Raw genomic sequence first — 22,688 nt, 5'->3', positions numbered from 1 at the left:
AGCCATATGCACTCACTTGGAAAATGTCCTGTATGGTCTAATTTGCTCTGAAAAACCAATAATAGCCTGCCTCAACAAATAAGTTTAAATGGCTGCTCCACTATTAATAGGGGATGTTTTCACTCTGGCATCAAGCCCCTGCTCTGTGTGCTCATTCACTGGAGCAGCCAGTTTGGATTTGTTAAATTTATAGACATTTGGTTTACGGGATTTTTTTTTTATTGGAATGAGTAACGAGGAAGTAAAACACTGCAGGCAACAGGTAGAAAGAAACAGAAAGAAAAACTCCGTCCTGATTCATTTGCATGTTTGCATCTCTCATCCCTGCTCTCTTTCACATGGCCTTGACTTACTTAGGAATGCCCCAAATCTCATCAAGTCCCCCCTCAAACACACACACACACACACACACACACACACACACACACACACACACACACACACACACCCCTCCAACCCCTCCCACCCCAAAACTGACATCTTTTGTTGCCATGGCTACCATGCTTCCAAGGTAACAGCAAGACGGAAAAGCAGTGTGTGAGCAGAGTGACAAATACCTTCGACATGTGTGTTTACCAGCGTCGATGCTCGCGTCTGCACACACTGCCAGACAGACAGACAGACAGAGCAACACACGCATACTGAAGCGAGCCAGCAGCGCACACGCACACACACACACACACACACACACGCAGACTGTGACACAGTCAAACAAGCCGTCTCTTACTTTCCTCCCTCGGTTGACTCTGTCAAAAAAGATAAGCTCAACAGAAATCACATGGGTGCACACACATACACAGACTGTCGCACTCAAACTTTGTTTTAAAAAGATTGTCTTTTTCCTCTGGGAACACCTGTTGGTCTCTTTCTCTATCTCCCTTGCTCTCCCTCTTTCTCTCTCCCCCTCTCTCACACAAACACACGCTACAGTCCATATACTCTCTTGCTCTCACTGCATTTTCACCGAAATAGCAGGAGTTGTTGATCTTTGTTCTGCAGCTTGTGTATGTGAGCTGTAGCCTACATTTATACTGAAGAGAGCGTCTGTGTAAGAGCACACTGAAAAGTTTTACTGTCCATTATCTCTATGTGTGTGTGTGTGTTAAAGAGAAAGCATAAATTGGTGTTTTGCAATATTTTTATATGTGCAATGGGATGTAAAAGTATAATGGGACCATTTTCCCCTTACCTTGTGTGTGTACAGTATATGTACATATGTGCATGCGTGTGTGTGTTTATGTTAATGTGTGTATTCCCTCACCCCTAGACAGCCTCCTCTGCTTGGTCTGCATGGTCAGCGTACCCACCACGGCCCCCATGTTTGCCGTCGTCGTCGTGGAAACAAGTGCGTCTGTATGCTGAAGTCTCTTCGTCACGTGTTGGAACGGCTAGGACGCGCGCACACACACACAACACACAAACACACACATTCCCTCGCCCCCTTTCCTCATCCTCCTCCTCCTCTCTCAGTGGCTGCTCTCGGCAGAAACCCTCTTTCTATCAACCCTCCTTTCATGCTCTCTCTCTCTCCATCCTCACAGCGCCCCTCCTCTCTTTCTCTCTCTCTCTCTCTCTCTCTCATTCTCTCTCCCCTTTTTCTCCCCACACACTTCCCACTCTCTATCACCCTCCCTCCCATTCTCCTGTTTTTCATTAGGGGTTGTAGCCTCCCACCCTCCTTCTCTCTCTCTATCTCTCCCACCTTCACGACAAGCCAAGCGCCGGAGTGGAGCATCAGTGATTCAGTATGAATTCACAGGATGTTGATTCACTAAATTATACATTAATATGAGCCTACCCATTGATTTGTAGATGATAACACTCTGTGAATCACTCTGGAAAAAACCCCAACAAACATGCCCTGTTACATTTTCTCACCTAAATGCATCTGTTCTCCTCTGATGGATATGTAACAAATATTGACTGATCGGGTGAATATGAAACGGGGGCGAAAAGGAAAACATGCACACGTGACAACAATCAGGAAAAGCATCACTTCCTCCTCAACCTTATACGGTTCGTTGTTGAAAAGGCCACTTCAACCCAGCAACACCTCCACTCACTCCATCCATCATTCCTGTTCATTCACCCATAATACCCACATACGCACGGACAGGGATAAAGGACAGTTTCTGTGGTGACAGATTGGCTCGCAGGGCAAGAAGGAAGGAGGGAAGGAAGGAAGGAAGGAAGGAAGGAAGGAAGGAAGGAAGGAAGGAAGGAAGGAAGGAAGGAAGGAAGGAAGGAAGAGGCTTAAATTGAAGCATGAAAGAAAAAAGAGAGAGATTAAAAAGCGGAAAGAGGTAAGGAATGAGAAGAGTAAGATATTTAATAAGGTAAAAAATGAGGGATCATGACAAAGTGTCAGATAACACTGCAGAGGTGTGTCTGCACTTGTCTGAAAAAGCTGTACCCACCAGATGAAATCACATTTTAATTACAGCCCAATCAATACAAACAAGGTATACAGACCTACAAGATGAAAGCACAAAGAGACAAATTGGGAAACAGCTACAGATGATTACGTTTGGTGTGTGCGGTGGCTGCTCAACATGATTTACATACAAAACATGGATAGAGTCCTCTCTTTAGCAGTGAGGACAGAGTTAGTGGTGACGACGTACTGAGGTTACTATTCAGCTTTGACTATGAGCTCAGTAATAAACTGAATTTACGCAATGTCAACAAAAACTTAACAGTAAGGATTCTGTAAATGTGGAAGTGATAGCTGAGCTGTTGTGGACCAGTAGATCTAATAAAGTGGCCACTGATGCATTACTGTATCACTGGGAAAGAAGCATTTTAATTCTGCTCCTGGTTGAAATAGAACAAATCTGAACTTTATTTTTAATAGGCCCTACACCGTTCATGTTTTATGAAGTGAGTATATGTTTGTTTGTAAAATCTGAATATGTAAATTGACTTTGTAGCTGCAAGACTGTGGCCTGGCTGATGGCCCACGCTGCCACATGTAACAATGTCATTTTCAGCCACGATTGAAGTTACAGTTGGGATGACGACGTTTCATATCTTCTTTTTTTTCTACTAAATGATTAAAATAGTCATGTTAAAACAATGAAAATGAGGCATATGTCAAGGTTGAGTTCTCTCTTTTTGCCAAGTTAGTGTTATTTAGTGATTCTGCAGCTATGAGACACTTTCTGTCCGCTGAGGGAGAATAATTATGAATTGTTAGGAAGCCATATGGAAAATACAGTTTGGTGAGTAAAACAATCTGCTTCTGTGAAAATGTGTTTATGAATGCTCATGTGTGTGTGTGTGTCTGTATGTGTTTTTTCCTGTATGTGTGTGTGAGAAAGAAACAGAATGGACGGCAGCGGGGAGCCATGTTTTCACCCGACCCACACACACACAGACGCACACATATGTACACACATGCTCCAACCGTGAGCAGAAAGAATGGCTGATCATTCGATGACGTCTCTGTGGACTGTAGTGGCTTCTGAACAGCATGTAGCACTGTGGAGCGACACACACACAGCTCTTTCTGTCTATTGCTATGCTATATAACACACTGCTTGTGCCTATATGAATTTACAGGCTATCAAAATGATTTATTCACTTGCTCCCTGCTTCATCTTTGACCTAAAACCATATCTATCCATCTCTCTCCATTTTCTTATCTATGAATTTGTCTCCAGGCATATGCCCCTACGCCAATACTCTTTTATCTTGCCATCTCTACCTATAAATCCCTGCGTGCAAGCATCAGCCTGTTGTTTCAAACCCTGTTCCAGTCTTGTCCCAGTCTCTATTCCCCATCCCCATCCCTCTCCATCTCCGTCCGGTCTCTGACAGACCTGTTTTCACACCATGACAGAAATATTTCTCCTCCTGGTAATCATTTCAAAGTCTGTCTGTGGAGCAGAGAGAGAGAGAGCAAGAGGTCGCAGAGTGAGAGTGTGTTTGTTTTTGTGCTTCTATGTTAAATATTGCTGCCAAATTGCCTAGTGTTTCCCCGCAGGCATGTGAGGGAATGGCTTGCAGACTGTTTTACAAGACCCCTGTCACACTTATAAGGAAAGCTGAAAATAAGACACAGAGGAGAGAAAAGAGAAAAACACCGACAAAAGTAGGAAGAGGTGGGAGGCTAGGAGGACGGGAAAAGCAGTGACAGCAAAGATGGAAACATAGCCTACTGTATTTGACAATGAAAGAAGAAGAAAAAGAAGGAGGAGGCGGAGGAGCAGAAGAGGAGGAGGAGGAGGAAACACACCAGGAAAGCTTCCAGCGGGAGATTAGAGTGCGATGCTGAGAGCAAAAGAGAAGAGAAATAAGTGGATAACAAGAGCCAGGAGAGTGGGCGAGTGGCATCGCAAGAAAGAAAAGATGGAGGAGAGAGCGAGTGGGACATGCAAACACAACATTTTCAGAAAAGAGGATGGAAGGACAAAGACAGTGAGAAAAAGAAATGGAGCAGCGAGCGCATGGGAAAATTAAACTCTAAAGATCTTGATTAAGATTAAAACGCTGGGTGGAAGCTTTAGGAAATCAGCTCAGCTCCTCTAAAGCTGCACATCCAGACCAACCTCTGTGTTAACCCGCAGGCCTGTGCCATAAAGAGTCACTGTTTACCTCCTAATAGATCCATCCTAACAGCTATAGACCATGAATCTATCACACTCATGTATGACAGTCTTGTCGGCACACAAGGCTTTGCAATTACTCATCAGGCGCAGCGTAGCTCCGGACAGGGAAGAACATGTCTATTAGCAAAATCAATACTAATATCCAGCGCTGTCCAAATGACTTCTTTCCACAGACATTTCTCTGTGTCTTTATTAGTGGACGGCCGCATGCTGAGCCTCTCGCCAGCTCTCATCACATTATGAGAAAAGGGAATAATTAAAAGAGCCTCCGCTATTGATCTATCATCATCCAGGGACAGCGGGGAAAGAGAAGAAAGAGAGGGATGGAGGGAGGATAAGCATGGACATAGATAAGTGGAGAGATTGAGAAATAATGATGAAAGACGGTGGAATTAAGGAGTGGGAGAAGAAGCAGGAGATAAAAGTTTGAATGAACGATGGAGGGTGATTAAAGAGGGAATCAATGAAAAAGGCTCAAGAGAGACGGAGCAGGAGAGAGATTGAGTGAAGGAGTGAGAGTCATCCTCCTGTTTGATATGGTTTCTGCTTGACCGTCGTTCTCGCTTCTAGAAAGATACACACAGACACACACACACACACACACACACACTATGCTGATGGAGGACGGAGCAGCAGGAAAACACTGTTCATGATTCAGATGGTTGTTATAAAGAGTGTTTCAGAGAGAAGTGCAATTGATGTGTGTTTTCATCATTTTTCTAACAAAACTGCATTTTTAAACTGTAAACCTGTTTGAGCCTCTGCTATTGGACGATTTGAAGCTTTTCTACATCACATGTAAGAGCTGACTCAATGTTTGGGCTCCAGGCTCATTTTTGGGATCAAACAAGCAGATTAATGCACCATGCTAACATCAAAGAAATTGTAAAGACTTTTTTTTCCATGTGTTTTCTGATGTTTAAGATGAAATAATCAATCAATTAATCAAAGAAAAATAGTCCTGTTAATTAACTAATGGAAAAAAATCAGTACATCAACTGCAGAATTGGCTGAAAACTCGCTTGCTGACATTTAGTATTTGTTTGTTGAACAACCGGAGGATATGAAGACAGCTACAGTATCTGTCAGGTTCATGACACAACTGTGAGCCATGAGTCACGGACCTGATGCTCATACAGACACAGCGATACATCATGCATTATTTACAGCAAAACCAAGAGCGCACACATAACTCACACACCCGTGGAGTCAGATGACACACATTGTGACAATCCAACACTCACTGTGTTATTTCCAGTGTCAGATTGTTCTGCAACAACATTTTTTGCAACACAAGAAGCAGCAGCGGAGTGAGACAGAAAGACACATACGCACACAAACGTTGTGTTGGGTATGCGTGAATATCAGTGACGAATGTCCTCCATTTGCAATTTTTCTTTACAGATTCAGCAGGGGTTTTTTATTTAGAGGGTAAATAAAAAACCCTGTTTGTCTTGCCTCTGTCCTTTTCCGCGCAGTGTAACAGCTTTTCATTTCTCAGAGGTCACAAACCGAACCGAGGGATGAAGAGGTGTTAGGCAACAGGTGATCCTGCTAGTAATATATTATTTATCTTTTGAGAATAACAAGACATAAAAATTGATTGTTCCGTGTAACATTAGCAGATTTGTCACTTTCTTTTAAAGGGGAACGATGGGAACGATGCAAGTCGGCCCCTTTTTCTCTGCAGAGCTCCCTCTACAGTTTCGGAGTACATATTTTCAATGTCATAAAAACTCATCACTAACCCTCCTCCCTTCCCTCCAGCCATGTGCATTTGTTTTCAATGAAGCCAGTGAGAATGCTTATGGATTATGGATTACAGTACCAGGCGTGTTTGTGTCGTAAAGCAGTCCATGTTTCTCCTGAGACGAGATGTGGGAGACCGGGTTGGAGGCACTGATCTTGCAAGACTGGTTTTCGACCAAGACACGAGAGCCTCCATTCCCCCCATAACAAGTCATTTAACCAACACAATTATTTTGAAGCTGTTCAATTAATGTGCAAATGGTGCATAGTTCCTCTTTAAACTTCTGCTCCATTTTAAAGTTAAAAAAGAAATACTCTTTTTAAAACTCAAACACGAAACAGTTCCTGCGGGGCTTAATTAGTGTAATAAATTTAGATAGAAATTATTCATTTGTTATGTTTGTTAACCCTCCACCCACTGTGTTGGATTATGCAGATTCAAACTGTCAATTTTAGATGAAAGCAGCAAAAACCACCCAACTTGTGAAAAAAACATGCGTGTAAAAGTCAAAGAAGTCAAATTAAATTGGAATCAAGGACTGCTTCTACTTGGGTGTTTTCAGAAAAGGAAATATATGTTTGTGCCTCTTTATGTTTTACTCGATAAATAAGAAAAACTTGAATCTATACTGTACGCTCAAATGGGCAACTTGTACTCCCTGTATTTCATGTCCAGTAAAGATTTTGATTTCAGTTCAAATGTCTGTGAATGAGATTTCAGTTCGCCATTGTGCATCGAGGTGTAAAACGCTATAGCCTACTGGCAACATTTACAGTTTACTCTACATGAGTCTCATTCCGATTGTCACATTAATTTAGCTCAAGTGATGTGCGTCACCGCTAACACAACTGTGCATACAAGCCAAACCATATAGTCAGAGCTAAGTAGCTATCTATATTCATCATCTGCATTTCTCTCATTGGCTCCAATATTACAAGGCCTGAAGGCAAGCACTGGGCTGAGCTGTCGACGGAGATAAATTGCATGGAAACTGTTGTTTATCTTTGAAGAACTGAGAAAAGCCGTTGCCTGCAAATATTATGCAAATAAAGCATCTTTATTTATACAGTATATAGATTTTTTATTCAATAAAGTGCATAAATGTGGGTTTAATTTGCAACACTGAAAGATCAAACATCGACAGCGGATTCTAAATGACGGGCTGATTTTTTTTTAAAAGAAATGATGTCTCCAGTGAATATATGTACCGCGTAGTGTAAAAGAAATGTGACATGAGCTTGTAATATTACAATTGCATCATTTCAGGCTCATACTCAGTCACGCACAAACATGCACATGCTTCGGGCATTGGATTAACCAGATACCAGTTTTCATGTTGCCATGTGCCTAATAAAGCCCTTAAACTGTCCTAATTGGCCCTTTTGGTGCGCTTCTTTTGATGTGCGGGGATGTGAGAGAGGGGTGGAAACCATAAAGCCTATTAAAGAAACAGGGCTCCTCCGCTCCTCAGCCCTGTGGAAAATGGAAACGCTGAGCCAAATGCACTTGTTCTCCAGAAGATCCATGCACACTCAGTCACACATGCACAAACAGACATCTATTTACATTCACTCTGCCGGCCCCTAAACTAAGACTCCACATGATTAGTGAGGCTTCAAACAGTTGGACTGATCTTAGAGTAGGACAAGGCTATCCTCTGTGCAAAAACAGAGAACACAAAGAGATGTGAGGGTTTGGGAGAGCGAAAGAGACAGAAAACCCTGAGATAAACAGCAAAGGCAGACGAATAGCCATAGATCAAGACGAGAGCGGCTCTGGGAGTAGAAGAGAAAAATCTTGAAGGGAGAAACACATAAAAGACAAAATGAGGAGGTGAAATGAGGTGAGAGCGAGCATGACAGAGAGAGAGAGTGAAAATTCACTTGACAGAGTGAGAGAGTACAGAGGCAAAAACAAATGGAGCGAACGGACAGGGAGATGAATGTGTCGGCGAGGTGCAGGTTTTGTAGTATATAACATACCCACTGGGAAATATTTCATATGAGCAGAGTAGTTTGTGCACAGTGACAGTGGATAAATTTCTTTTTTTTTTTCGCCCCAGGTGAAGAGAGATAGATAAATACCTTAGCACTAACCTATGGCCATATGTGTTGCTTGGGACACTGGCCAATATCTGGACTTTTTACTGCCCTGTATGAAAAAGCCACGACTCCATGTACTGTACAGTAGGCCACAGCAGCAGTTTGGTTTCATTTAATAAACTGTCCTGAAAACAAAAACCCCGGCTTTAGTTTGTGTAGCAGCTCTCTCAGAGTCATTTCACTCAATTCGACGCAATAAAACGCCCTCATTCGGACAGTAAATGGAGTCCATTTAGTGAAAGCTTCTGTACTAAAGTGCTTTACACACAACGCCAAGCAATGAATGAATATGGCTTATAGACTGGAATATGGTATACACTGTATATCTGTCATTCTAAGAAAATGTTTGCCATTTAGGACCAGCACCTCGTAGAATAAAGCACTTTCTCCTTGTCATGGCTGTAAAAGGAAATGGAAATTAGATTTTAAAATTATAACATGACAGTAAATAACTATTTTCTATATAAAGATATAGTGGAGTAATGGCATCCTTGGCACAGAACAAAGACACGCTGCCTCCTCTGTGTGCTGTAATCCAAGCTCTGTTCTTTGTTACAGAGATGTGTACATGTACCTGTTAGGATCACTGGTCCGCCCCACATTTATTAACACACAGGAACTAGCCACACATGAGATGGCAGCACCTAAAAAAAAGCACCTTCCAGAAATTCCTCCACTAAAGAGACATTTTTTCAGGAAAAAGGGACCCGACAAAGGAGAAAGATACAATGGGGTTTGGTCATGGGCTCTGGCGTAACAAATCTCAGTTAGCCAATGGGCTGTAGAAACATCCATTAAGTTTCTTTTAACTTTTTACTTTCTCCATCAGTGTCATTCGTGCTGCCAGTCCCAGCAGAGAAGCCATGGGGCTGAATTTCTTTTCCAGTCTGATCGTGGAGCCGATACTGGAAATGAGCCGCTAAAAGGCTCCGACTTCACCAACTTTGGCTTTTATTCTCCTCAACGTGTATGTAGCTTCATGGCTTTGTATGTTTTCAATGGTGACTGGCTACAAAAATCCTGATAATTTGCCATATATCGCTAACTGTCAGCATCGCAGCAATGTCAGGGAGGGTTAACGGTTGGTTGCTTGAATATAAGTTGTCGGAGTGTGCATACAGTGACTTACTGTAATGGTCGCTTTCACTGTAACATCTTGCAGTCTGCTAGTCTTAAAGGTACATTGTGTAGGAATTACTCCCATCTAGCGTTGCGGTTGTATATTGCAAGCAGCTCTATCGCATTTTTCATGCTGCTCACAAAACAAGCCTCTATGTGAACAAGTGGTCCGTCAGCACGAGGCAAAACAATACACGTGACAATATGTTGTCATGGCGATGTGGTATTGTTTACCTGACCCACATTTTACCGGCTTTCTCTCGACTTCTGTGGCTAAAATGACATCTGGTTTGTCGCCACCTCGACCTGAGCCGACAGCTGAGTTTCCATGGTTTCCTAGCGTCATGCTGCCACTGAACGTAAAAACATGGCGACACGACATGGCAGCCAGCACCGAGCTTACCCGCTCCATGTATATATGAATGACCTATGAACGGCAAATTCAGAGCTTACCGGAACACTTCAGTTTGTTGATGGGGGGGATTACTGATGAATGAAAAACGTACTTTTGAACGAAATAATCAATTTTCGTGAATAGATAACAGGAGAAGTTACACAATGTCCCTTTAACTAACAAACAGGCCACAGTCCAAACACATCTAGTTTAGCAAAAAATATGAGAGCCGATTGACTGCCTGTTCTCCAACCTGAACAACCACACAGGTCGTTTGTTCCAACCCTTTGATACAACCCATGCCGCCCTGTCTCCTGACACGGTGCTCCGACTGTACAGGGCCAGGTGTCAGGTTATAATAATAAACATTAGACAGGACAGTTACAACAATAAACAGTGTTGGCTAAGTTCAGCCAGAAAAACGACTCAGTCGGGTTTAGGAAAAGATTGGGGCTATTACTGTAGGTTTGGGGTGGAAATACATTCTAAAGGTCTTTGTTGCCATGGTTACAGTAATAAAGACGTTGACAGCATAAAATGCAAGGGCACAGGAATTAAACATCCATCGGTCTATTGCTGACTTATTATGACTTTATCACTCTTTATAATACATCAATAAAATGTAACTAGAGGCCGCAGAGTCGACCTGTGGGCTTGTTTTTTCTACAGTAGGAAACTGAATTGATTTAATTTAGAGTCATCAGATTCATGAGTCTTGTCTCAAGACCACAACTCTGCCTTGAAAAAAGTCAGTATCCATCCTGGGATAACAGATTTATCCTGACAAACTTTGGGTCCTCCTCAGCCGGTTGGCTCATATCGAGTTGGGATCGACCTTCCATGCAAAATAAATCCTGCCCCGCTTTCATTAGGCCACTCTTTTTTTACAACGCTGCAGCAGATGTTGAGACACACACTCACTCACGCTCACACTGCAGCCCCCTGAGGAGCAACCTCTCCTCCTCTCAACTTTTCTCAATTTTTTTTCTCCCCCACTTTTACTCATCTATTGCTTCCCCTTCACATCCTAACAGTGCAAACTTCAAAGCGGCTGCTATTTAGAGGTTACTCTAACTAGAGGGGGAGCTTTCCCACACGAAATGGCCAAAAATACAATACACTTGCTTAATAAGCATTGTTGCCTTCCTTCTGCATGTTTTTTTTAAATTATCATTATTATTATTCTTTCTCTGTTTCAGTTATCTTTCACATTTCACGCTGCACAAAACATCCACCTTGAAAATCTGCCTCAAGTATGTATTCAGCACAGATCTGAAGTATCTGCTGAGAGCTGTTGCCATGCAATGAAATGAGGAGCAGGTTGGAAATTAAAGTAAACAACCCACGCAGGGTGCTAGCCTATATATGCCGTATTTCAGAAAAACCATTTACAGCGGTCTCTGAAGTGTTTTTACAGCTCGCTCAAATACTCTGTGTGGTCCGACTGTAATGTTTGACATGTATAACACAGGCAATATATACAGCTCCGGGGGGAATTATAAAACATTCACAGCACGTATTTTACATCACTTACATCGCCTCCACTGTTTTTTTGTCACAGCATATGTAACAGGCAGTCTGTTTCACATGATCTCACTCTGGTTAATCGTCCAATTAGGGATTTCTGTGAGATTTCTTTCCTCCCTCTCCTCCTCCTACATGTGACAGCGAAGTGAAACATGACCAGGCTGCTGTTTTCTGTCTCTTGACTGTGTGTGATGCCGCTCTGTGTCTGCTGGTGATAATCATCAGGTTTGAGGTCAGCAGACCCAGGACAGACCATGGCCAAAGGCTGACAGATTACACCACACTGATTTACAGCCACCGCCACCACACCAAACACACACACACACACACACACACACAAAATGCACTCAACCACATTATTACACACTCCTACATTTTAGCTGTGAATTGTGTGCATTTCTATTTCCATGGACACACTAAATCATGTGTACAGCCTCACAAACACATTAGCATGCTTGTATTGTGTGTCAGTGTCAGTGCCAGTTTCCTCCTGTCAAACAGTAGCAGGGCAGACAGGAAGCAGGTTGGTGTGGAGAGCAGGGGTGCAGGGGTAAATACCATCACCTTTTATAGACAAACCCAATGGCACAGCTGCATACACACACACAAGGACAAATATTCCTAAATCCAGAGTTCAAACAGTGCACAGAGTTGCATCATAAACCAATAATGAATGGCTTTTTTTTTTGCCAACTTTACTCCGCCGCTCCATATAGGTTCAGCTCACTCCCATAATGCACTTCTTGTGCAATATTTATGACTCTGAGAGCAAACATACAAGACTCTATCATTACACACAACGCAGAACATGACAGGTGCCGCTCTAATGTGACAGCCACAAGCACGTGCTCATATTAAAAAAAACAAAAGCACACACACGAATACACAAATACACACTCAAATCTTGAGGCATTTGATGGAGCTAAACAAACAAAAATAACAACAACATAAAAAAATTCTTACCTTTGCGGTAGTTGACCTGCTTGGATTGCATGGAAAAGGTTCCCATCACAAGACCCATGTTGACTTGTGGCCACAGACAGATTGTGTGAGCTTGCAAGTGTGTGTGAGTGAGTGTGTGTGTGTCCTCCCGCCTGAGATCAAGGTGTGTGTGTGTGTGTGTGTGTGTGTGTATAGCAGGTATGTATGTTGTAATTAAGTTACTCCATCAGACAGATGTAGGGGTGGAAGTACAGATATCACTTCTCATGCTGCCTCACACCCTCACGGCTCTGCTGCCTCTGCTCGAGGGCGTGTGTATGTGTGTGTGTGTGTGTGTGTGTGTGTGTGTGTGGGTCTCTGTCTGTGTGAGTGAGTGGGAGAGAGAGAGCGAGAGAGAGAGAGTATGTGTGTATGAGAGAGAGTGTGAATGAAAAAGAGGGCGCACACGCACTCTGAAGCTACCTTTGTCTACGCTGTCACTGAAGCTGCATCCCTTCTATCTCTCTCTACCGCGCACATGCTCCCTCCTCCTCTCCTTCTTTCCACTCTCTCTCTCTCTGTCTCTTTCTCTCTCTTTCCTCTCTCTCTCTCTCTCTCTCAGTATGTCCCCTGCCACCAGCCTGTCATTCCATCAATTCCTCGGTGCCTCTTTATGTATGTCTCTCTGCTTTCCCGGCTCCCTCTTTCCCTCTCATTCGTCTCTGTCGCTCTGTCTCTTTGTCTGTCTCGTGGGGGAAATAGGGATTGCACACTGTTGCGCAGGAAGAGACAGAGACAGAGAGAGAGGGGGGGGGGGGAAGAGAGAGATAGAAAGAGAAAGAGAGACAGAGAGAGAGAGAGAGGGGAGACGGAGAGCGGGGGCAGTTGTGTATATGTGGAGAGGACGGCGTAACTCAAGGGAGGGCGAGAAGAGGAGGGAAAGGGGATGAGAGAATGATGATATGGAAAAAGAGGAGAGGGGGAGGAGGAGATGAAAGAAGAGACGGAGACAAATTAGGAAGATTCACAAACAGCAGGGGAGGTAAAGTGATGGGGGAGAGAGGAGATGAAGAGTACAAGAGGTGAGGGGAGATAAGGGACGACTAGACTGCCCCCCCCCCCTTGCTATTCAGCAGGCAAACAGTCTCACAGTGGAGAGTGTAGTTGCTGCTTTATCTCTACATGCACTGGTCTGACAGTGTGTTTGTGTGTGAGCGTGTGTGTGTGTGTAATTGCTCTGCTAGCAGGTGGGTCGTCGAGACAAAGCCCCGTACATCTGACACCACTACATTTGCAGTTACGGCGCCTCGCGTATGTCATCAACACGCTCCATCAGACGGGCTTTTGCTCTCCAGTCTGTTGATGAATCCATCCACTACACACACAAACACAAACCGGCCACACACACACACACACACACACACACACACACACAACCACTAGAACAATACAACCTGGGGGGAATGACGCAGTCCGCCTCACACTTGTACTCCTGTGTCAATCACGCTTAACCCCTCACCGCCCTCCGTGTAACACCCCGCTGTTGAGATTGGCACGCTGCTCTGACACTATTGACTACGGCCCTTATTGAAATTCTTCACGTGGCCTTAGTTAAGAAAACAATTTACAGCCGAGCCATCGCTGTGGCTGAGCTGAGGCCATCAAGGCCAATGATAAAGCCATTAGGCCATGGCATTCATTAAAAGCTACTGGCTGCAGTAGAGCTTGCATGCTGAGAATCAATGTGGAGCAGAAACAAGCGAGAGGAGCGAAGGAGGTGTAAGAGATGGAGGTGAAGAGAGAAGAAGAGAAGGAAAATGGAGACGAGATGCTGAGACGGGGAGACAGACAAAGAAAGTGAGAAAAAGCAGCATTGCAGGGCAGGAGTGTGTGTGTGTGAGCGATTTTTTTCTTTTTTTTGAATATGCAAGAGCTCGCTCCAACACACACCTCCTCGTTCTCCTTTGCTCTGCAGAAAGAGACAGATCTGACAGCAGTTTCTAATCAGAATCAAATACTAACAAATGCACCCACACACAACTACACACAATTACTGCACATACACAAACACTCACTGTTACACCAAGTGAGAGTGGCAATATATCAGCAGGAAGAAACAGGTCTTTAAGTACACACAGTTACACACACACACACGCACAGACACTGATTAAATTCAGAAAGCTCGGGCTGAATAGCCGAGATAAGGGAGCGTGATTTGGTGTAGTGATGATGTTTAACTTGAGTGGAGGGGTTACACAAACGTCTCACAGTGGAGACAGAGAGAGAGAGCCGTTGGTTTACCAGACGCTTTGAAAAATCCACTGGATAAACCCAGAAAAGCCACAGTGGAAAAGATGAAAACAAGACTGTTTTGATCGTTCTCTGCAAAGCTGACATTTTTGTAAATACCAAGTTTTCAAACAGCACTAAAGGGATTGATTTGAGGAGAACAGAAAACAACAAACAGAATGCAATTGAAAATAGAGGAATAGCAGAGATATAAGGTTCGCTCTCCTCTTTGAGAGAAGTTGACACACCAATGGTGCAACAATCTGCCAAGGAAGACCTTGAAACATGATTGAACGCTCCAGCTCGTGAGCGCAAGAATTAATCTCACTCTCAGTATGGACAAAAAAAGTCTTCAGAAAAGAAGTGGTCTGGAAAAATGGAGGCAAACGTTCATAGTTCCTTGACAACTGGGCTAACACCATCTATCAAGGATGATCCGCAAGACTGTCCAAAACAAAACATTGGACCCTAAGCCTGAGAGTCAAAACTATAGGGTCGTTATCCATTTCTACAGTCATTCTAAGCATAAATGATTATTAGTGTAACCATGAAGATAACAACGGCCCCATTTTACCTTGCCAAACTGCAAACATAGCATTCTCAGTCTTGTTCAAGAAGTCTTGGACAAATTTCATATTTTGTCATTTAAACTGGAGGAGTTGTTGGCATCCACACATCCCAGATCCCAGAAGACACTCGAAGAGCACAAAGCTCCTGCAGTAATGAATAATTCCTGCTGTTTCTCCGAAAGATTTTTCCCTTGTATGTGTGGAATTTACAATTGCCGAGGTGTCAGCATGACCTACAGTAAGTCTGCAACTTAATACTGCACATAATGACGAGTGGGATCTGCTTGTACACTGGAAAAACAGGGGGTACTTAGGTGTAATGACAGTAGAGGGCACAACATTGGTAAGAATGGAAAACATCCTGCATCAGAAAGTGAAAAACCTCAGAAACGAAAGACGACATCGGCTGTCTGTGATCAACAGACCAACACGGGTCATACCGCTGATTGCGAAGGGGTCACAGTCATCGACCGGGAGTTAGATGGGTGAGGAAAAAGATCAAGGAGGACATTCACATTCAAAACAGGTCCAGAGACTTTTTGCTTAGATGGTTCAATTTGTTGTCATTAGTTCTGATTCCTCATATACGCTGATTTGGCAGCTTAGCATTTATTGGTAGCGTCTTAGCTTATCTCACTCCCTCTTTACCCCTACTGTTAAGTACACATTTGTACACATTCATAGAATTAAAGGGATAGTTCAACATTTTGGCAAATTGGCCTATTGCCATACTCCCTATAGTCGTAGCAGTAGGTTCGTTACCTTTAAAGGGATAGTTCAACATTTTGGCAAATTGGCCCATTGCCATAATCGCTATAGTCATAGCAGTAGGTTCATTACCTTTAATTGTAGGTGTAAGCTATTTTCAGTACGGCGGAGCGCAGCAGCTGGCTGCTCAGAGCTACGCTATGGAGGCTAACGGAATTTCTTGGTTTCCCTCATTAAACTCATCAAATTCAACATGCAAAAACTCCACAGCGCTTTTGTAGACAAGTTGTGACCTGCACAACCACCACGCTATGAGATAATGACGGAACGATACGAAACGGAGCCGTTTTCGAGGTAAATACAGGGTAAATACGGAGACTGCTTGCTGAAAAACTGTCCCTGAACGCAACGCGCATCAGCGGTTTTGTATGAATTTACCTCGAAAACGGCTCCGTTTCATATCGTTCCGTCATTATCTCATAGCGTGGTGGTTGTGCAGGTCACAACTTGTCTACAAAAGCGCTGTGGAGTTTTGGGATTTTGTATTTGATGAGTTTAATGAGGGAAACCAAGAAATTCCGTTAGCCTCCATAGCGTAGCTCTGAGCAGCCAGCTGCTGCGCTCCGCTGTACTAAAAATAGCTTACACCTACAATTAAAGGTAACGAACCTACTGCTATGACTATAGCAATTATGGCAATGGGCCAATTTGCCAAAATGTTGAACTATCCCTTTAATTGTTAGTGCAAGCTACTGTATTTTTAGAGCGGCCGAGCAGAGCTGCAAGCTGCTCAGAGCTACGGAGGCTCATGGGATTTCTTGGTTTCCCTCATCAAACTCATCAAATACACAATCCAACAACTCAAAAACCCTCTTGTGGACAAGTTGTGACCTGCACATTAACCACGCTATAAGATAATAACGGAGTTGTTTTCGAGGTAAATTCATGCAAAACAGCTGATGCGTGTTCCTGTCAGGGGCAGTTTTTCGACAAGCAGTCTCTGGATTTGCCTCGAAAACAACTCCTTCTCGCAACGTTCTGTTATTATCTCATAGCGTGGTGAATGTGCAGGTCACAACTTGTCCACCAGAGCATTTTGGAGTTGTTGGACTGTGTATTTGATGAGTTTGATGAGGGAAACCAAGAAATCTCATTAGTCACCGTAGCGTAGCTCTAAGCAGCTCGCAGCTCTGACGGCCGCTCTAAAAATAGCTTGCACAATTAAAGGTAACAAACCTACTGCTAAAACTATAGGGAATATGGCAATGGGCCAATTTTCTCAAAATGTTGAACTATCCCTTTAAATGTTACAGATCAGCACGGACGAGTAAACCTTGTTTTTAGGATACTCACAGTAAACCACATAGTATGTCCAGATACGCTGAAAATCACCACTTTTGAATAATTTCCCTCATTTAAACTGGGAAACCAAAATAGCGCAGTTGCAGTGCAATAGCACTCATGGCAACAGGTTCATCACATTAGGCCGACTGCCAAACTCTTCCAAGACATTACGCCTGACATCATCTGTGCTGCTACTCGGTCCTGTCCGGGTCGCTGTGGATCATTCAGAGTGCCAGCCCATGTCTTTCTCATCATTTATTAACCATTACACAACAGACCTTTTACTAGATTGAGATGGCTGTCTCAATGAATGAATGCAGGGCAGAGAAAAGAAAAAAATATGGGGATCAGGCTGTGGGGTTGAAAGGTAGAAAAGCGTTTGACAGAAGAAAACGAAGGTGTTGACAAGCAGCAGAAAATGTGGCGAGCGGGGAGTGAATAATAAATTGGCTGGTTAGTTGCTGCCCGGTCTTATCAGACGAAGGCTGGATGGAATCTGTCATAGTGATGACCACACGGAGGAGGGGAGACAGGAGAGGGGGCAATGAGAGCAGAGCATTGGGAGGGAACGAAAGAAGGTGAGGGCGAAAGAAATGAGATGAGGGGGTGGGGTGGGGGCTGTAAGAAGGGAGTAGGAGAGAGCGAGACAAATAAGAGTGGAGAATTTGCAGTCCATGATAGATGGGAGGAGGTTAGGGAGGGAAAGAGAGAAGGTGTGGAGAAGCAGAATGAAAGCAGAGAATGTGAGGGCAGGAAAGATGGAGGGAGATAAGGTGAGGAGGGAGTGAGGGAGTAGAGAATGACAGTAAACAGGATGGTGGGACCAAACAGAGGGAGAGAGCACAACGGGAGGAGAGGAAAGAGATGAGGAACAAGGAGTGAAAACTCCACCTGGCCACTGACTGGCTCCAATGGGCTTCATGTTGTCTGAGTCATCAGAAACAAACAGATTGATTTACTGCAGGGAGGACTGGAGGGGACAGGCTCAGCCATCCTGACAGACATGGGAATGAGGTGTAACAACCCTGAGATCAGACAATTCCTGCTGTTAGGAGTCAATCACACGTTGGTTTTCCTCTAACAAAGCCAAATGTGTCACTTGCATCCACACAGACGACAGACCACCAAGCTGTGCAACAAGGCCTGACTGCAATCAGCGTGCAGCAACTCAGTAAACACAACCAAAATCATTTTGCCTTTAGATGGAGAGGGGTATGATACTTCCTGTCATTCTGAAGGGAGATTACACCCAAATTATAACTGTAGCTAAGCAACTGTAACTAAAGGATGGAGGTCACATTATACAATGTCCCTGTGTCTTTAAACCAAAGACCTGATAGAAAAGTCAACTGTTAAAATTCATTAGCAACAAATAACAACAAGTATGACTGAAAAATGGTTTCATCTTCTAAAATTAATTTGATTTTAAATTGACTGACTACTGTATCTATACGATTTAACAATGGGTCACATAGGCTGGTTGTTTCCAGCGGGCATTTGTTTTTAGTAGGTAGCTATTTTGCCAGAGTTTTTAACTGAGAACCAGGTGACGGAGCTACCTGGTGAGCTTAGTGGAGCACTTTGGTAGCTAAAGAAACACCTACTTTCCATCAAAAACAAAGTTTAAATGTGAACATGCACTTACCAGGTGCTCGCACGGCTCCAAGTGAATGATAACACTGCTCCATATGTGGAGGATGCATGAATAACATTAAGTTAGAAATTCCCCATTGCGACTTACGGTGACGTCAAAGTTGGTTGCTACACTGTAGCGTAGCTTTTTCCTCGCTGCCCCCGGTTCCAGGGTGCCATTCCGAAGGGCCGCCACTCCGAACGTTTACTTTAATTTGTCGGAATGCCGACCCTTAATTATTTATGGGAAAAGGGTGCCATTACGAACCTGAAAGAAAGGGTGCCATTACGAACCTGAAAAAATCTTGAATGGTTTACGGCACGGAGTAAACAAGCCTAATTTCGGTGGTAGCGTAGTGGTCAGAGCATCTGCTTTTGACGCGGTGGATCAGGGTTCGACTCCCGGGGGAGATACATATTAACTGCTATTTTATTGGTCTCTACCTAACCTTTTTACTAAACTTAACCAACTCCTTTCTACATTGCCTAAACCTAACCAAAGCACAGAGCAAGGACATTTATTTTCAGCAGGAGTGCCGCGGCTGCATCAGACCATAGATGTAATGCATCAGACTCGCACCTGGGTGAAACTTTGGAGGCGGAGGGGGAGGGGGAGGGGCCGGTCGGGGGCTGTCCCCGCGGCGCGTCGTGTCAAGCCGGGCAGGAAGTCAAACCACGAGAGAATCCGGTCAATTTTCAAAATAAAACACATTCGGAACGGCGGCCCCTCGGGAAGTTCGAAATGACGGACCTTCGGGAATTTTCGGACTGGCAGACAGTCGGAATGGCGGTCCTTCGGAATGGCGGTCGCCCCCCGCTGCCCCCTGGCGGCCAAAGAAATAAACAAAAAATCGGACTATATGTTTTTTCCCGCTCAAATTTAGACAGTTTAATTTGACTAGAAGATAAATGCATTAATCAAATAAATCAAATTATCATGAAAATAATTTTATGAAAAGTATAGTGAGGTCTCTATGAAATTAGCTAGTTTAAAGGTAGCACAACTAGCCTTTACTAATTAGCAAATTAGCACAACCTTTAGCTACCGTACTTAAGTAGGCTAAAGGTAGCCTACCTTATTTCAAGACCTGCATTCAAAAGTTTATTTAGAGTTTGTGTATTACTGTAGCTACATAACAAGTAGCCTATAGAAGTAAAGAAGTATTTGGCCCCTGTGATTGATATTCTATCCTATTTGACAATTTAGTGAAGAGTGTTGAGTGAAGAATCACTGTGAAACATTTTACTGCCCCAGTTTGAGGTAGACCAAATTTCAACTCAGCTTTGTTACCCCCAAAGGCTTTCCAGATAAATGTGAAGCATCATGAAATGATTAATGGGAAGGGAAAAATAAACGACTGCTACACGATTTGGTCATTTTGGCCTTACACTGACATTTAGAGGAAACCAACCAGTATTTTGGAATACATAGGACTAAATGCACATTTTACTAATAAGAACAAATGTCATGAATTTGCTACAACTTACCCACTTTTTTTAGCCTGCATTTGGAAAACAGAGATGGCTGAATTAGCCATTACCTAGTCCTTGTTTGCTAACATTGGACGCCTCAACTGTTTTCACTGAATTATTTCGACAGGCTGCTGAAGAAATCTTCAAAACAAAAGATTCACAAGATAAGTCCTGGGTGATCCCATCCATCCCTCCAGAATATCTCATAATAATAATGCCTCAGCCAGAGCCAGACTGATATTGTTTTCGGGTTGTCCTGTATATCCTCTCAGCCCATTCTTGTGGATGCACTATCTCAGTAAAGTTTGAGGTAGCTTTTTAAAATTTGGCACCAATGTCCAGACTCAAGGATAAACTTCGTTGATTTAAGTGGTCAGTTATCAAAGGCCATTGTGATCTTAAATTGTTGTGAATGCAATATAACGGGAACGCGGAATTTCACTGCCTCTGGCATACTGTGACCTCACAAAACACATTTATGGACATAACTCACAAATTCATACACTAAACATGACACAATTTAACTCAAAATGTCTGTCAGGATGAAATTTAATAACTAAATGGTCAAAGGTCAGCTTAACCGAGACACCATAATGTTCTGCAAAAACACTTGTGGCCATTATTCAGTGCTGTACTCAGGAAGGGGAAACTGTGAGAGGATATTTCATGCAACTTGGCTTTGTTAGTGGAGGCATATACGTAGACATGAGCCAGCAGTTTCCATTTTTTTGTAAACACTTCATCCCATTAACTAATTTTTCATTACTGAGCCAAAAATAAAATTCCATGTACATTTACCATATTAAAGTGGAGGCAGAAATCTCAGACAGATACATACAAATCTGAACAAATCAAATCAAAACTATGCAGAGAGAGAAAACCTGCTTTTCATAATAGTCAATTAAATGAACTTGAAACAAGAGTGGTGTTGGTGCCAAGCTGTAACATACCCATCAGCGGTAATAGTTTTATATTTGAAAGAACAGGAACCTGTGAGGGGGAATCTGTGCTGTCTTGAGCTTTCTCTCCATGACAACCTGCCTCAAGGTCAGTGAATCAGTGAATCTCTGGGAAAGATTCACCACTGTACACCGCCCACATACTCTATGTCACCTGTCAAAATGCAAAAAACTCCCCTTTGCGGCCACCATCTGGCCTACTCCCTTTGGTCCGATACACAGACGACACATTTCGCAGAGCTCTTTAAAATCCTGTTGGCTCGAGGTGAATTTAGAGAACGTCACACAGTAGGAATCATACTAACACCAAGCTGTTTATCTATTGAAATGTAAGCGTCGCTGTTATATTCACTATTTTTTCCTCCATAAATGTTTTACAGACAGCTTCACCTTGCCTGTGGGTGCTGTTGTACTGGAGCCCTGTCACCCTCCACTACCATTCCTGGATACAGACATTTATAACGCACACGACACACCAGGGTGTTTGCTTCTTCAAAAGTGCAAATGAAAATTCAATTTACATTTCTGTTAACTGCAGCTCTCCTCTTCCTCTACCTACCTACCCCAGTGGTTTGTGTGAACTGAATACAAACACTCCTATTGACTGTCTTGTCTCCCTTTTCTTCCCTTCTCTGAGATGAGAGTGAGGGAGGTGTTAATGATGTGCAGCTTTGGGATACAGCTTCACTAACTCTATTGCTGTAACTCTTAAACTGACTTAAAATGCTGACTGTTATTACGCATTACATTTTGTATGAAAAGTGCACCCCGTCCCCTATGGCACATTAAAAGTGATATGACAGCTTTTTTGGCATCAAGGAGCAGCAGCAGCAGCTCACTCACAGGTGTCGCACTCTGGGAACAAACTAATATCCACATCAAAGCACATGTGCACAAAGACACACATGTGCTGCTCCCTCACATTGGCAGGCATGTGCCAATACACGTTCTTCCAGCCTCTCATTTTTCTTTCTTCCCTGCTCTCTGTTGTCATTTACTCATCCACCCTACTTTCCCCACAGCTCCTCTTGGAATACAGAAGTGCAGCTAAGTCCCCCTGACTGAAAGCACAAGGGATGGGTGCAGAATGAAGTGAATACCTGATTGGGGGTGGTATTAAAAAAATGGAGCTGCTGAATATTTCATTAAACACTTCTGAGGAACACCTCAGATCTGAATCCTCATGGCCGGTGCCAGCGAACCTGCGTCAGTGTCCGTCATCGTTCATCAGCCATCAGAGGAAGAGCCGCTTCATCAGCAAGCACTTTGAGACTCTGAATATTTAAAGCTT

At 43.4% G+C, this 22,688-nt stretch overlaps 1 protein-coding gene across 3 annotated transcripts in view; it reads right to left on the bottom strand.

The window, feature by feature from the left end:
- The window catches only part of kcnip1a (Kv channel interacting protein 1 a), a 40,971-nt gene that overhangs the window by 12,090 nt on the left and 6,193 nt on the right, over positions 1–22,688 (bottom strand). Inside the window, exon 1 of one of the 3 annotated variants that reach the window (XM_085789775.1) lies at positions 12,466–13,100. The exons of 1 other annotated variant lie outside the window; for it this stretch is intronic. In XM_085789775.1, coding sequence (XP_085645901.1) covers positions 12,466–12,523 — 58 coding nt within the window. In that variant the 5' untranslated portion in view covers positions 12,524–13,100. Of the gene's footprint in view, positions 1–1,261; positions 1,504–12,465; positions 13,101–22,688 lie in introns of those variants that run through there. One more of the 3 variants, XM_085789774.1, reaches the window with a different exon arrangement.

The sequence above is a fragment of the Trachurus japonicus genome, chromosome 10, assembly GCF_045865225.1.
Source record: "Trachurus japonicus isolate A0001 chromosome 10, Traja_1.0".
NCBI lineage: Eukaryota > Metazoa > Chordata > Actinopteri > Carangiformes > Carangidae > Trachurus > Trachurus japonicus.
The sequence above is the reverse complement of the archived record's forward strand: the minus strand, read 5'-3'. Positions and strand labels throughout refer to the sequence as shown.